The 13,480-nt window shown below is 41.7% G+C and overlaps 3 protein-coding genes across 12 annotated transcripts in view; 2 read left to right on the top strand and 1 right to left on the bottom strand.

Annotated features, from left to right (window-relative positions):
• The window catches only part of LOC137604875 (hyccin 2-like), a 31,275-nt gene extending 26,480 nt beyond the window's left edge, over positions 1-4,795 (bottom strand). For both annotated transcript variants that reach the window (XM_068329074.1, XM_068329075.1), the window contains exon 1: positions 4,662-4,795. The gene's annotated coding sequence lies outside the window, so the exon portion shown is untranslated. The remainder of the gene's footprint in view (positions 1-4,661) is intronic.
• Positions 4,796-5,312: 517 nt separating this feature from the next.
• On the top strand, positions 5,313-9,154 carry LOC137604775 (CASP8 and FADD-like apoptosis regulator). 5 transcript variants are annotated; one of them, XM_068328818.1, is made up of 10 exons: positions 5,314-5,337; positions 5,527-5,837; positions 5,926-6,031; positions 6,163-6,298; positions 7,567-7,616; positions 7,691-7,754; positions 7,895-7,941; positions 8,038-8,116; positions 8,436-8,940; positions 9,016-9,154. In XM_068328818.1, the coding sequence occupies exons 2-10, from the start codon at positions 5,542-5,544 to the stop codon at positions 9,143-9,145; spliced, it is 1,413 nt and encodes a 470-aa protein (XP_068184919.1). In that variant the 5' UTR covers positions 5,314-5,337; positions 5,527-5,541; the 3' UTR covers positions 9,146-9,154. The 5 variants fall into 5 exon arrangements, with proteins under 5 accessions (XP_068184918.1, XP_068184919.1, XP_068184916.1 ...); XM_068328817.1 differs by having other exon boundaries at positions 5,313-5,427; positions 5,499-5,837; positions 7,895-8,116; XM_068328815.1 differs by having other exon boundaries at positions 7,895-8,116.
• A 2,032-nt stretch (positions 9,155-11,186) lies between these two features.
• Positions 11,187-13,480, top strand: part of dip2a (disco-interacting protein 2 homolog A) — a 71,807-nt gene continuing 69,513 nt past the window's right edge. For all 5 annotated transcript variants that reach the window (XM_068328813.1, XM_068328812.1, XM_068328810.1 and 2 more), the window contains exon 1: positions 11,187-11,315. In XM_068328813.1, the coding sequence (XP_068184914.1) occupies positions 11,195-11,315 (121 nt within the window). In that variant the 5' untranslated portion in view covers positions 11,187-11,194. The remainder of the gene's footprint in view (positions 11,316-13,480) is intronic.

Genomic DNA, 13,480 nt, shown 5'->3' with positions numbered 1-13,480 from the left:
CAAATAGATTGTACTGTTATACCAACAAAACATTAGAACATGAGCCATGAGGTATAAGTAAGGGCCTGATTTGAAATGAATGTTCAAACATTTACAAGTCCACTGTTTTTCTACATGGCACAGGGATGTCCTTTTATTCCTCATTATTTGCCAAAGCTGCAAACACGACGTCTTCAATGTGTGGGAACAGCTGATCTTTGAACTACAGAGAAACAGGGGAATGCTGCAATGTCATATGAGCCGTTCAGCAGCCTTCAAACAATAAGCCAGTTTGAGCATTCCAAACATGCCAATACCGGAGGCAAGGCCAAGATCACAACCTGCAGGGTCTTAAGATCCACATGAGAGAAAGACTAAACCACCTGAGATGAGTGTGTGTCTACAAAACCACTGAATATTATGGAAATAACAGTAAGTGGTGCAGAACAGGACCTTTAGCTGTTCCTTGGACTGCATTCTTAGAGAAAGGGGTCTAGATTTTGGGCCTAGAATCTCACTGATCCATTTTCCCTCATACACCCCTAAAACTCTGCTTGGATTGGTTCTCCCACAGAAGTTCTAACATGACATAGTCAGGCAATTTACTCTATATACTTAAAGAATAACAATGCAACAATAGAATAAGCACATGCACAATTGTATGCACATGAAAAAGAACTTCAAGACATCTTGTTCAGCATCATGTTGATAGTCTCCATATCTACTGGTCAAATTTGCTTCTTTAATTGCATCCAAACACAACAAATACTTTCTAGCAACATCATCTATCATCTCAAGAATTCCTTGCCTTGACTTATTTCCAACACAAGATCAGTCACATAATACTCCCAGTGGGTTGTAGTTGGACACACTCATTCACAGAGGTTTAGGAATATATATATAGTCATAATCAATATTACAAGAGTTGAGTCTTGCTTTTAAGAGTTAAAAAAACTTTACAACTAAGCCAGATAAATTAACATCTCAATAAGACTCAATGTTAAATTGTTTCTTATAATCTGAAACACCACATTTGCATCCATTTATTCATCTGTGTTATATACACATTACAGTAGTTGGATATTATTAGCTCTGCTGTCAAATGTGGCCAAGTTAATTAGCATGAAACATTGAGCTCTGGCCAGGCTTGGCATTAAAACACTCTTTCTAATCATCTTGGAGGATCTAGACATGTATGAAGAATTACACAGTGCAGCTTTATGAGTTCTGTTTCTATTTTTGATGCTAAACATAAGATTAGGAATCTTCAATGTACATACTGCCAAGCAATGCCGAGTATGCTGCCAGAACAGAATGATTCACTAAATGTAGAGGAACATGTTTGCTAACATGTTTCCACTCTGCAGTAAACATCTCACAGCTTGCTTCAGCAAAAACCCCCGCCTTCCCTCGGAGCATTATTCAACATATCACAATAAATAACAAGCAATAATTCAAAGGCTCTTGGACTCAACCAGAGTTCTGGCATTGGTTCAACTTCAAATAGGTGATGAGTCGTGTCCGACAAGCTGAGCTGAGATCAGTGGGAAAGCAAAGCTCAACACAGAACAGTGGCTCTTTGCTTTAAAACACAAAAATTACTAACTCGTCGTTTTAACCCTCTAGTTTTTCTAATGCTGTTAAAATACACCAGCAGTTTAAAACAAAACTACATCTTGTCATAGATGTCTATATTTCCTATGTTATTCATCTGCAGTACTTATATTGGATAAAATTACGTGCTGTAGGTTGGCTCTCTTCTGCTTCCCCTGCAGAATAGAGCATTAATGGTTAACCACTTGATTTAAATAATGGAGGGTTGCAAGAGGGCACGTGCAAGAGGGGTGCACTGAAATGAATTGGAAGAGGTTAAAGTCACTGGACCACTATGACCTGTTATTCACTACTGTGGCAGGACAATGAAAAAAACCTTCACCACTTCAATAGGAGCAAGTGATTCTCCCTTTGGGACATTACAGTTAATGTAACCTAATACAAGTTTGTGTTGATGTGTTGCTACAATATACAATTCCATTAGGATTGTTCACGTTCATGATTATATGAAAAAAGCCATCTTCTGTCTGCTCTATTATTTGTTAGCTAGCCATCATTAATTCAAGGAAGCTGACAATACTCTTAGTCAACAGGATTAAAACTAGTATGATGAACATCAAGCATTGTATCTTGCACATGTGCCGTTATGCTAATGCTGCCATTGGCTTGGCAATTTAGCTTTTGATTGCCCAACCTTGTAGCAATCAGCTTTGACAGCACTGATTAATTTACAAGCACACATTATACAGCACCACCTCTTAAATGCCCCCCAGAGAAACAGCAGGAACTCCTGCTTTGCTGGCTGAGAGACAGATGCTGTACATCACAGACACCATCAACAAACAGACCTCGTGTCTGGAAGTGCAGTGAGTCAGCAACACCACAGGTCTCTCTGTATGCCAAAAACATATCAGCTGATTCTCTAGACTGACAAAATGACTCCACTGGCCATGTGTGGCTTTACATCCAGATGTAGCATGAAATCAAACAAGGAAAATATCATCAACTCATATTTCATATTTATGTTCTAACTAGAAAAAGAGGAAGAACAAGGAGCTGGCAGCTTCTGTGATCTTCTGGCTCTGTGGGAGTGAGTACTGTGCAAAATAGACCCAATGCTAATCCATGGCAGGCTAATTACTGCTTTGATACCCTAGGCGTGCGCATCACCATAGGTGGGAGGGAGGAAACAACCTCTGGGGCTCAATACAGTTAGAGATAGATTTGCTTTGGCTTAAAACACTTCACTCAGCCCACATGTGCCACACATGGTTTGCAACTATAGTATTGATTAATAAAGCAAATTGTCTACCTGTTCGTGAAAAACATGGGCTAGAAAAAAACAACAATTTGTTGCGATGAGCACCAGAAGAAACTGTACTCTAGGAGTCAGAGCCACAGATTAAGTGGGTAAGTGGAGTTTCTGTCTAAAATAGGCTACAGCTCTGATGATAGCCCGGTCCCAAAACACACTGTGGCAGAGAAACAGGAAAGGGTGGTTATTTGAGAATGTGCACTAGCTGGCATGGAATTATCTAGGTCTTCAGCTCCATTTGGTATATTATTCTTAGGATGGTGCCTAGAACACCATTGTCTTCATGGTAATATGATTCAGAATCATGTCCTGGCCAGTATTGCTCCAGGTAGCATTAATTTATCTAGTGGTATAACTATTGAAAATAGTGAAAGAACAACTAGGGAGGGACCTGGTTGCATTACCCTGGCCTGGCAGATAGAAGACAAATGAATTAATGATGTCAATATTGTGGGGACTGTTGGTTGCTATTAACTGAGGACTGAGCTATAGGTCAAATGTAATGCAATGCTTAGTCTTTCCTTAATATGAGAGCAAATGATTGTTTGCTGTGTTATCACTTTTGCCTCAACACCTAGATGGATGTGGGTTTCAACCCTGACCTGAGACTTTTCTGTTTGGAATTTGCATGTGCTCACTCCAGGTATTGAGGGATCATCATAGTCCAAAATATGCAATGGAGGGGAATTGGTGATTCTAGATTGCGCCTAACTTTTCATGGTAGTTTGTCTCTACGTGTGTGTGCATGTGTGTAAAGACAGACACACAAGCCTTAATGGAATATGGATGGTTCAATTAATCAGGGAAAGATAGACATTATTTTCAGCCAAACTGTGCACATATAACACATGTGCTTGAACACATAAACCAAGATGTAATGTACCCACTGGAGTATTAGTCTGATGCTAGAACACATGCTCAACACTGCTAATGGAGCAAGTCATTGCAAATGGACAATTCTTAGTTACGTGTGTGCACCCACCTTACCTTCAGAGGCTGAAACATGAAAGACTCATTTTCCCATCATGCACAGGTGTTAATGATTCAAGTCATACAAAATCAGAACGACGGCAAAGAACACATTAGCCAGATGACCATGTAGCAAATGTAGCATACAGGCTTTATTAGTGGTTTACCGGAGAGTAACTTATTACAGACAACTGGATACAGTGAACATTTGCACAACAGGGGCTACGCGAATGTTTATATTCACTGGAAAGTTTAACGAAAAGCAAAATTGTCACTTCCGCTAATAATTTTCAAAGTAAAACCATATTTAATCAAACGAGCTGCACCTTTTTAGTGGAACTTAAAGCGTGACAGTGAAACGGCCTAATATTCTGGGATAAAATGCAAACTTGCAAACGTTCATTGATGTTTAATCTTAAAATGGTTTGCTACGACCTAATGTTACCTGGGTCGTCCTCCGCAGGTCTGTTCGCCAGTTAGATAATTGCTAAGTAGCTAACGTCTTTGACAGCGATGCCACGACAGCTAAGTCCGTCGGCGTCTGTTAGCCGCGTTAGCTCGGATCACAAACTGCTAGCGTGAATGTTCTGGTCAGCAGCTGGTGGACGTCCTCATCATTTTTTTTTTTTTGTCATCAGTCGTGACTGGGCTGGCACGGTTGACTGCTGGCTGCTGAAGCATCTACTCTCTGGCGCCTATGGCCAGGACGAAAACGCTGTACCCCCGCCACAGGTACACATCCACATCAACCCACCAGCGCTGATGCTGTTACAAGTCAGCACTGACTGCGACTGCCTGTAAAACCCTGAATGTTTTACCTGCTACTAAATAATAAATGACTCACCCGACCAAAGCTGGTTGTGGCAATCTCACGTAAAGGAGAAGTATGGTCGGTGTGTGTCCAGGGTAATCACCCAGGTCGAGAAGCTCTCCTCCACACGAACCGCTTCGCAGCCAGCAGCAACACCTCCGTATGATCTCCCCACACTGCAATGGTGCTCATCCACAGCGGCACGTGATTGGCCAGAATGTGATGAAGGGACGCATTCAGGGACATCGGAAATTTTAGAATCTACTCGGCACTACTTCAGAGTTATCCCATAGCGGTAAACGAATCTTTACCTATGATTCCAGGAACACGATGAGAAACTAATTTTAATCCGAATATATTAAAAACAATTTAACATAATAGCTTTTCTTGCATATGTTATTCACTTTTAGCCTCTTCAGCATCAACTTGATATAAATACCATGATACATGACCCAATAGGATAAGTATTACCCCAAAAGTCTACATTTATAACCTTGTCTTGCTCCAGTGTTCTAAAATGACTCGAGTCATCGCTAATGATTCCTAAGTAAATTGTAAGATATAATTTAAACTATATAATAAACTCATCTCATTTCATTGATTGTGCCTTTAAGTTTTTTTTAATTGAACCATAGCACTGCCGCCTTTGGATCTGTGCTTTCACTTTCACTTCTATGCCTACGAACTGAAACAGCCTTCGATCAAAGAGGTACTTTCTCGGTATATGTGTAAGCAGTGTGTCAGCTGTGAGTCATTCCTTTGAAGGCTTTGATCCTGTTGTGTGAGTGGACGGTGTGAGGTAGATTGGAGCGTCTTTCCTCCCTTTGTGATCAGAATTCCTTGATATATAATTCGTGATTAACAATTCAGGACGTATCTCGTTTGTTGGCACCCATAGATCGCCCTTTACCAGATGGCTCTGTCTGACCCACATCAGCTTCAGGTGATCAGCGACATATCAGAAGCTCTCAGCAGCGAGGAGCGGAGGAGAGTCTTCTATATGTGTGAAGTCCTGGTCCCAGACAACAGTGTGTCCCACATGAAGGAGATGCTGAAAGGTGAGGTGATGCGCCGTGAGGCCGGTCACTTGTTGCTGGAGGAGCTGATGCTGCACCTGAGACGCTTCGAACTCCTGAGGAAGGTGTGTAAAACCAGCAGAGAGGCGATGGAGAGGACATGTGCACACAGGACGTGTCTACAGAGATTCAGGTCGGATGTCACAACTCAAATTTCAATGAACTGTCCAAGTTAACATACTCGTGCTTCTCAGTGTAATTCTGGGTCTTCCTTCCTGCAGGGTGGTAATGGATAATATAAGTGAAGAAATGGACAGTGAAGATATTAACAGTCTGAAGTTCCTGCTGAGCGACACACTATCCCATGAGAAGTTATCAAAAATAGAGGTGAAGAAACAGTTTGGCTTCAGTGCATTTACAGAATCTGTGTGTGTGGGCGTGTGAGTGGGTGTGAGCCAGTTTCACTGGAAATGTCACAATTTTGAGTTTTAACTTCCCACCGTTCTCTTCCATGGCAGAGTTTCCTGGATGTGATCACTGAACTTGAGAAGCTTGACATGGTTTCCCCTGAAAGGGTGGATTTTGTAGAGAAGTGCTTAATGAACATCGGCAGAGTTGACCTCAGTAAACAAGTGAACACGTACAGGAAGTCAGGTGAGGCTGTGTTAACCTTCTTCTGCTGAGAGGCGCAGTTTGACAAAATGAGATGAGGTCTTAAGTACACATGTGTAGTGATTGAAAAGTAAAACATCGCTTAGTTTTCAGGTAGGTATATTCTAAAAGTCTAAATCATTGACCTACTATTGAATGTTTCATTCAATAGTAGTTTCTATTGAATTACTATTGAATGTTTCATTCAATAGTAGGTCAATGATTCTGACACTCTTTAGTGTTCATACCTCAACCATTGCCTAAATACTCACTTTAATTAAGGTAAATTCTAAATTTGAACCCAGTCTAAATTCTGTTGATACATGTGAACTATGACTTTGGCTTCCTTGAGGGCACTATTGAAGTGAAAGTGAAAAAAAAAAAGTCATGGATACACCTCTATATACAGCTCAGTTTTTGGCACATGCTCCACTCATCCACTGGAGTTCATGGAAAGTCTGCCAAATAGTATAGATGGACAAATAAAACTTCAAACACACACACAAATACAAATAGTGCTTTTGATGGCGATAATGAAGGACATGCCACACTGTACACGAATCTTGACCCAAGGAAAGGAAATTAAAACACACTACAAAGACAAGTAAGAAGTTACTACTTTCAGACAGGATTTGTGTTTTCAGGGCGGCACGGTGGCGCAGTGGGTAGCGCTGTCGCCTCACAACACGGCGGGTCCGGGTTTGAATCCAGTTCTGTGTGGAGTTTGCATGTTCTCCTCACGTCTGCGTGGGTTCTCTCCGGGTTCTCCGGCTTCCTCCCACCTCCAAAAGCATACGCTTCAGTTGATTGGCCGCTCCCAAATTGCCCGTAGGAGTGAGTGTGTGTGTGCATGGTTGTCTGTCTTTGTGTGTGGCTCCGCGGTGCACTGGCGTTGTGCCTGGAGTGTCCCCCTTCTCACGCTCTATGCCAGCTGAGTTGGGCTCCAGCTCCCCGTGACCCGCTACAGCGGATTAAGTGGCAGAAGAAGAATGATTTGTGTTTTCAGTTCCAGATTATGATGAAGGATTGTGAAAAAAATTAGAATAATGTCTATTAATACCAGCAGATCATCTACTTTACAGATATAGGGTTAAGGTACGATTTGACAGATGCACATCCTGTTATCAATAAAATGTTACGTCCTATGTTTATTAAACTGTTCTGTTTTATATAATGCCTTATCATGTTTTTCCATTTTATTTTAAAGTTAAGACAGAGGTAATCACTGAAGCCGAGAACTTCAGATTTAATTTGTGTTTTTCTGTACACAGCCGAGACACCTGAGTGTTATTCAGCTGAACAGCAACAGTATAAAACTTCTGTAAGTATGATGACAATCTTTTGCATTGATTGTATTGATTTATTCTCTCATAATTATAATACTTTTATTCTTAGTCGTCACTCCCTTCTGCAAATCATCCTGTAAAGGAGACACGACAGGGACAAGTCATCCACTGTGGTAAGACAAATTACAATCTGTAAATTTATAGTGCGTAAGGAGAGATAAAACATTTGTAGCTACTATATTAAAACAGTAGAAACCCTCAAGTCACTCATTGTGCTTTACTATATTCATAACAACATATTTTTCTTCAACAGCCTCAGAAAATACACCACTATCCACATACAGAGAGGAGAGCTGTCAGGTAAGGTTTGCACTCAACCCTGCTGGAACTATTACTACATATTTGAGCAGTTTTTATTTGGTAAAAACTTTCATGAAACTGATTTTCTTGTTACAGAGTCAACTTGACCTGTACAAATTTAACACAAACCCCAGAGGAGTTTGTGTTATCATAGACTGCGTGGGAAACGATGGAGGTAAGACACAAAACATTTTGTAGTTACAATACGGGTTACATGTAATAATTAGTTAGGTAATACATTTTATTATCGTTGTCACACTTACCTTTTATAAAAAATATTATGTGGGGAAAAAAAGGAATAAAAAATACAGTATTTATACATAATTACACTTGAGTTAAGTGCTTGTGTAAATCTACTGAAAATGTTATTTATTAGTGAAAAATCATTAATTGTCAGACTATTGGTTCAACAAAAGAAGGAAGCAGAAGAGTTGTCGGTTGTTTCAGTGTCATTATCAGGGTAACACTTTGCTCATCTCTCTTTGCTCACTCAGACATGTTGGAACAGACTTTCAAGGCCCTTCTCTTCACCGTGGTCCTCTACAAGTGGATGAGTGTGGATAACACTCTCTCAGCCCTCAGAGGCATCTCCAGACAGAGACAGAACTTTGAAAGCGATGGTTTTGTCTGTTGCATCATTAGTCGTGGTACTGCAAGCCATCTCCTGGGTACAGACTCGTATGGCATGGGTCTACATCTGGACAAAATCAGAAGGCTTTTCACTGCAGATGCATGTCCAATGCTGGTTGGCAAGCCCAAGCTGTTCTTCATCCAGAGGTACGGCGTCGTTGAGTTTCAACCGTATGCCAGGTTGGACTACAGGGATGAGGATTTAGAGACAGACGGGTGTCAAGGGACGCCCAGATGTGACGTCATCCCAACAGATGCAGATGTGTTCTGGAGTCATTGCTGGACGGATGAACATCAGTTAGAGCAAGAACAGCATCACTCCATCTACCTGAAGGCTCTGACAGACGCCTTACGTAAAGGCCAGGGGAGGTAAGGTCAGTCAATCAGCATATCAGCTATAGACAATAGAGACTATAAACTAAACTACTGTTTGTCTTTTGACAGGAAAACACATCTCGTTGATCTTCATACCAGAGTGAATGGAGCCGTTTTTGAACATAACAAAAATAATCCTGGGGGAAAGTACCACATCGATGTCAAACATACGCTACGAAAAGACCTTTACTTACAATAAGCATACAATAAACCACATTCTGTAAACCTTACTACTTTCTACACTGCACATACTGTACAGTATATTAGTCCACAGAAGGTTTTTGTTACTGGGCCTACAGTGACACCTTCTGGATGTATCAAGTGAAAGCACGTAAATTTGTTTTAACATGTAAGATGACAATTTAGCTTGTTTTCACGTACATTTATTTAATGTTGGAAAAGTTTCTTGATGTGTTTTAATTTTGCCTTTTGTACAGAAGTGACACGTAAGTGTGAGGGACCTTTTTCTTGCCTGAGATAGTGCAGCTAAAATAAGTGCAACTATTATTTTTATGCATGTTTTTTTTGTATAATTTTATCTGCTTATCACAAATGAGGCGGGGGGATGTAGAGAATGAAGTATCATCTGTCAAATAGACTGCATTTGTCTATTTAACTTATTTCTTTTCTTTTTTGCACTACAACAAACGACCAAAGCGATGCCTGTTATGATTTTCACTTTCCTCTTCGTCTCATTCTCATCCTGTGAGTGGGATTTGTCTTTATCTACACAGCTTCTGTGTATTGGAGATGTGTTTTCTGATACTATGGATATTTTTAGCTTTTTATCTATGTAGTTTTATTTATATTTGAAAAAACAACATTCTCAGATATACAAGAACACCTTGCAAGTTAAATAACGTCTGTCTTTCTTGAATGAAATCCAAATATACTGTACTACTTACTTTTAAATCTGTTTAGAAGTGATAAATGATGGTTGAACTAAATGGTGTATTTGATCTACCTGCATAGTAACTACTGCACAACAATGTATCTGAGAACTTATATTGCATAAATGCTTAAATTCTAAAGTGTTTTTAATTTAAAAGGATATATTTTTTATTTCCCCATAAAATTTTGGCTATACAGTATTATTCTCTGTGTGTTGTTCTGTAATCATTTTGTTTTCCAAAGTATATCTGTCACACTACACATCCTGTTAATCAACCCTACTCTTTTTATATATTTTTACACACAGATATGCAGGCCCCTAGTGCGCACGCGCGCACACACAAACACACGCACACACACAAACACGTGGCCTGCAGGCTTGCAAAGGTGAGGATGATGGTAGAGAGGTGAGCACCTCCTCTCTGATGTGCTCAATGAGCAACTTGTTTGGGGATGGTAACTTGCTCAAGCGCACCTCGGCAGAGCTCAGGAGGTGAACTGACACCTCTCCAACTACCAGTTCACACGCCAAATGTTTTGAATGGAGAAAAGATGGCATTTTACTCTGGAGCACACTGTATCTTATGCACCATGTACTCACCAACTCCTACACAATAATGAACTGTGATTAGTAATTGGTGAACTGACTTTCTTTGTGAAAGGTTGGTAATATTCTCTAAAGCACAACAGGATTGAAAACTTTTTTAAAAATAATTTGGATGCTAAATTACATCCAGAATATACATCTGTTCATTTAACAATTAAATCGAATTCATCAGCGTGCCTGTTGATCCCCTCCCGCCTCCTGCGGCGACCGCAGCAGTGTGACCGCGTCAGCAGGAGGCAGCCAAGTTTTATCACCTTGTCAGGCACCCGCGTGCGGGGCGCGCGCGCACGCACGCACACACAGTTGCCGGCCGCGTGAACGCGCCTCGTCAGGGCTGCTGTTGCTATGATGCAATGGCGGCTGCGCCCTGGGTAGCGAGCGAGGAGTTGAATGAGTTCCCTCCACAGTTGAAGTGACGCGGCGGCCGACAGTCAGCGCGGGACACCGTCAGCGCCTCGGAGGGTCAGGACGGCAGTCAGGGACACTCCACCGGAGCCCGACCCCCCCCCCCCCCTACATGGACACACACACCCAGGCGTGTCTGCTAGCCGCCCGGCTAGCCGTGTCATGACGGCTGGAGAGATTCCTCAAACATCTGTTCGACGTTTCAGCGACACGGGAGAAGCAGCAACACCCTAACAGCCCTCCTCTGCCGGAACCGAGCGGAGAGGGATTGTTGTTTTCCTGGGTCGCGTTATCCTCTTCCTCCTCTTCCCCCTCCTCCTCACCTGGGACCCCGGCTGGACCGCGATGGCTGAGAGGACCTCCAGCGGGCTGCTGATGATGTTGGAGCCCACACCGGCTGTCGCGATGACCCTGCCGGCGGAGGTGCGAGAGAAGCTGGCGGAGCTGGAGCTGGAGCTGTCTGAAGGTGAGTTGAGCACCGGACCGCCGCGGCCTGAAGCCACAGCCGGCTGTCAGCGCCGGAGGACGGCTTGAACAGCTCCCAGGAACCACCGCCCTTTGCGCATCACCGGTTCTCCTCTGACAGCCAGCCGGTCTGAACTTGTGCGCTAGTTTCTCTCTGACCCTAACTAGTAAACATGTTGTAGCGCTTGGTTTTATTTCTACTGATCGCAGTCTGCTGCTGGTCTGACATCAACCACCACACGGTCCAAACTCCAAATCCCGACTTTGACGCGCGGATCTCGGTGACAGCTGAGCGGACACACCCATGCTGCTGCCAGGCGGCTCCGCTTGTTTTTCACAGGAGACCCGCTCACCTGAGATGTTCTCCTCCCGCCTGAGCAGGAATCAACTGTTCGGTTTCTCATCCACGGGGTTAGAATGTCATCAGAGAAGTTGAAACGACTCAGAACGAGTTGTTTTCTTTGGGTTTTTAAGTTCTGCCAGAATTTTCTGTTGACGTTTCAGTTGAATATCTGCAGGTCTATGTAAGGTAATAATGTATTCCAAAAACCAGCCCCTAAATTAACCTTCTGTATTAATTTGAACATGGAAAACTGCGGGGTTTTTTTTTTGCAATAAAGTTATGTAAATTAAAAAAAAAACCATTATACATCTTACATAAATACAAATTATATTATAAACATTATATATTATAAGCATTATAAACTTTAGGAAAGTCTTCTTACGATTTACTTACTAACAATCGTGTTCACATAAGGACAAAATATTGGATGCAACACAGTTCAGTAGAATAAACGAACCAACTGAACAGAATCTGAAGCCTTGTGTAATAAAATTCAACTGAAGTTAATTGATTGTTTCTTACATTTGCTGTTATATTGAACACTTGACCGTAGTTCCTCCGTCTGAGTGAAGAGAGGCTCATTACTCACAATCCTGAAATAAAGGATTTTATTATACTATAAATATGATGTTATTACATTTTTAGCTGTGCTCTTTTCCTCAAGCTTTACCAAATCTCATGTGTGATAAAGTCATGCTAATTGATGAGGTGCATTAAGCATCAATATATTCTTCTAGCGAAACTCAGCTAGACGTTAAGTGTAGTTTTACAACTTGAAATAATAGAAAACCCTCTGACCCGTAGCTAAATGAACAGTGCTATTCTGTTAGCGGTGGAGGTTAGAATGAAAGGAGTACGCTTTGAAAAGCCCATTAACCGTCATCGGGGGCCCTAATGGGACAGACGTGTTTTTAGGAGCAGCCACCGAATTAATCTATATCTGTCCGGTTTCCTCTTCCTGGTCTCCACATGTCACATCCTGCCATGTTGGAGCTTTGATAGCAGTGTCTCTCAGACTCCTTTGCCTTGTCTTCTGTTGTGGCCCACCCTGGATGGTTCCCTTTCACCCCCTCTCCACACCTCCATTTTTCCTCTGTGTTCTCCACAATCAAAATACATATTACTGTCTTTTGGGTAAAGACTATTGACCTATTTTTTCCACGCTTAAAGCCTTGCCTTCACACCGCCGTGAACTCTTCACCTCTGGATGATGTCTTTTGCATGCCTCCCTTTACATCCTGTCTCAGGATGGATAGAATAAATGGCTTGTTTTATTGGAAGGAGATGAGAACGGTTTTCTATCCATCTCAATCAGCTCCTTGCAGAGGGATTTAAAGTGAAGCATGTCCCACTGAGTGATACATCTCAGTTTTTAGTATGCATGAGTGTGCCAATACCTACATGTGACTGCATGTATTATTCATGAAGTGGAGTAGCTGTGCCACGTGTATTTGCCGAAGCAGTCCAACAGCAGTGTGAGTTTGAGATGATCCAGGAGGTCAGGCTGATAATATTCCATCATCAGCAGTGTTGGCCTGCTGAGGTGGGAGATAAGCAATCTGTGTGCACGATAAATAATGTTTGGCATTGAAATACGTGTTTTATTTCTTAGTGAACATGCATCCTAAATTGTCCTATATAACTTTTATTTTGTTTTAAACTTTTCACAAAGCTGCTGCTACTATTTGCTCTGTAGTGGTATAATTAGAAAACACTTAACTCTGTAGATGGGGGGCTCGCATTGCGAAGCAGAATTTCTAAATGATGTTACTTCCTCAAACCTGAAATTGCTGTAAATGTAGAAAATGAAGTGTTGTAAATGA

This window comes from Antennarius striatus, chromosome 12, assembly GCF_040054535.1.
Source record: "Antennarius striatus isolate MH-2024 chromosome 12, ASM4005453v1, whole genome shotgun sequence".
Taxonomy (NCBI): Eukaryota; Metazoa; Chordata; class Actinopteri; order Lophiiformes; family Antennariidae; genus Antennarius; species Antennarius striatus.
This window is presented reverse-complemented; position numbering and strand designations above follow the sequence as displayed.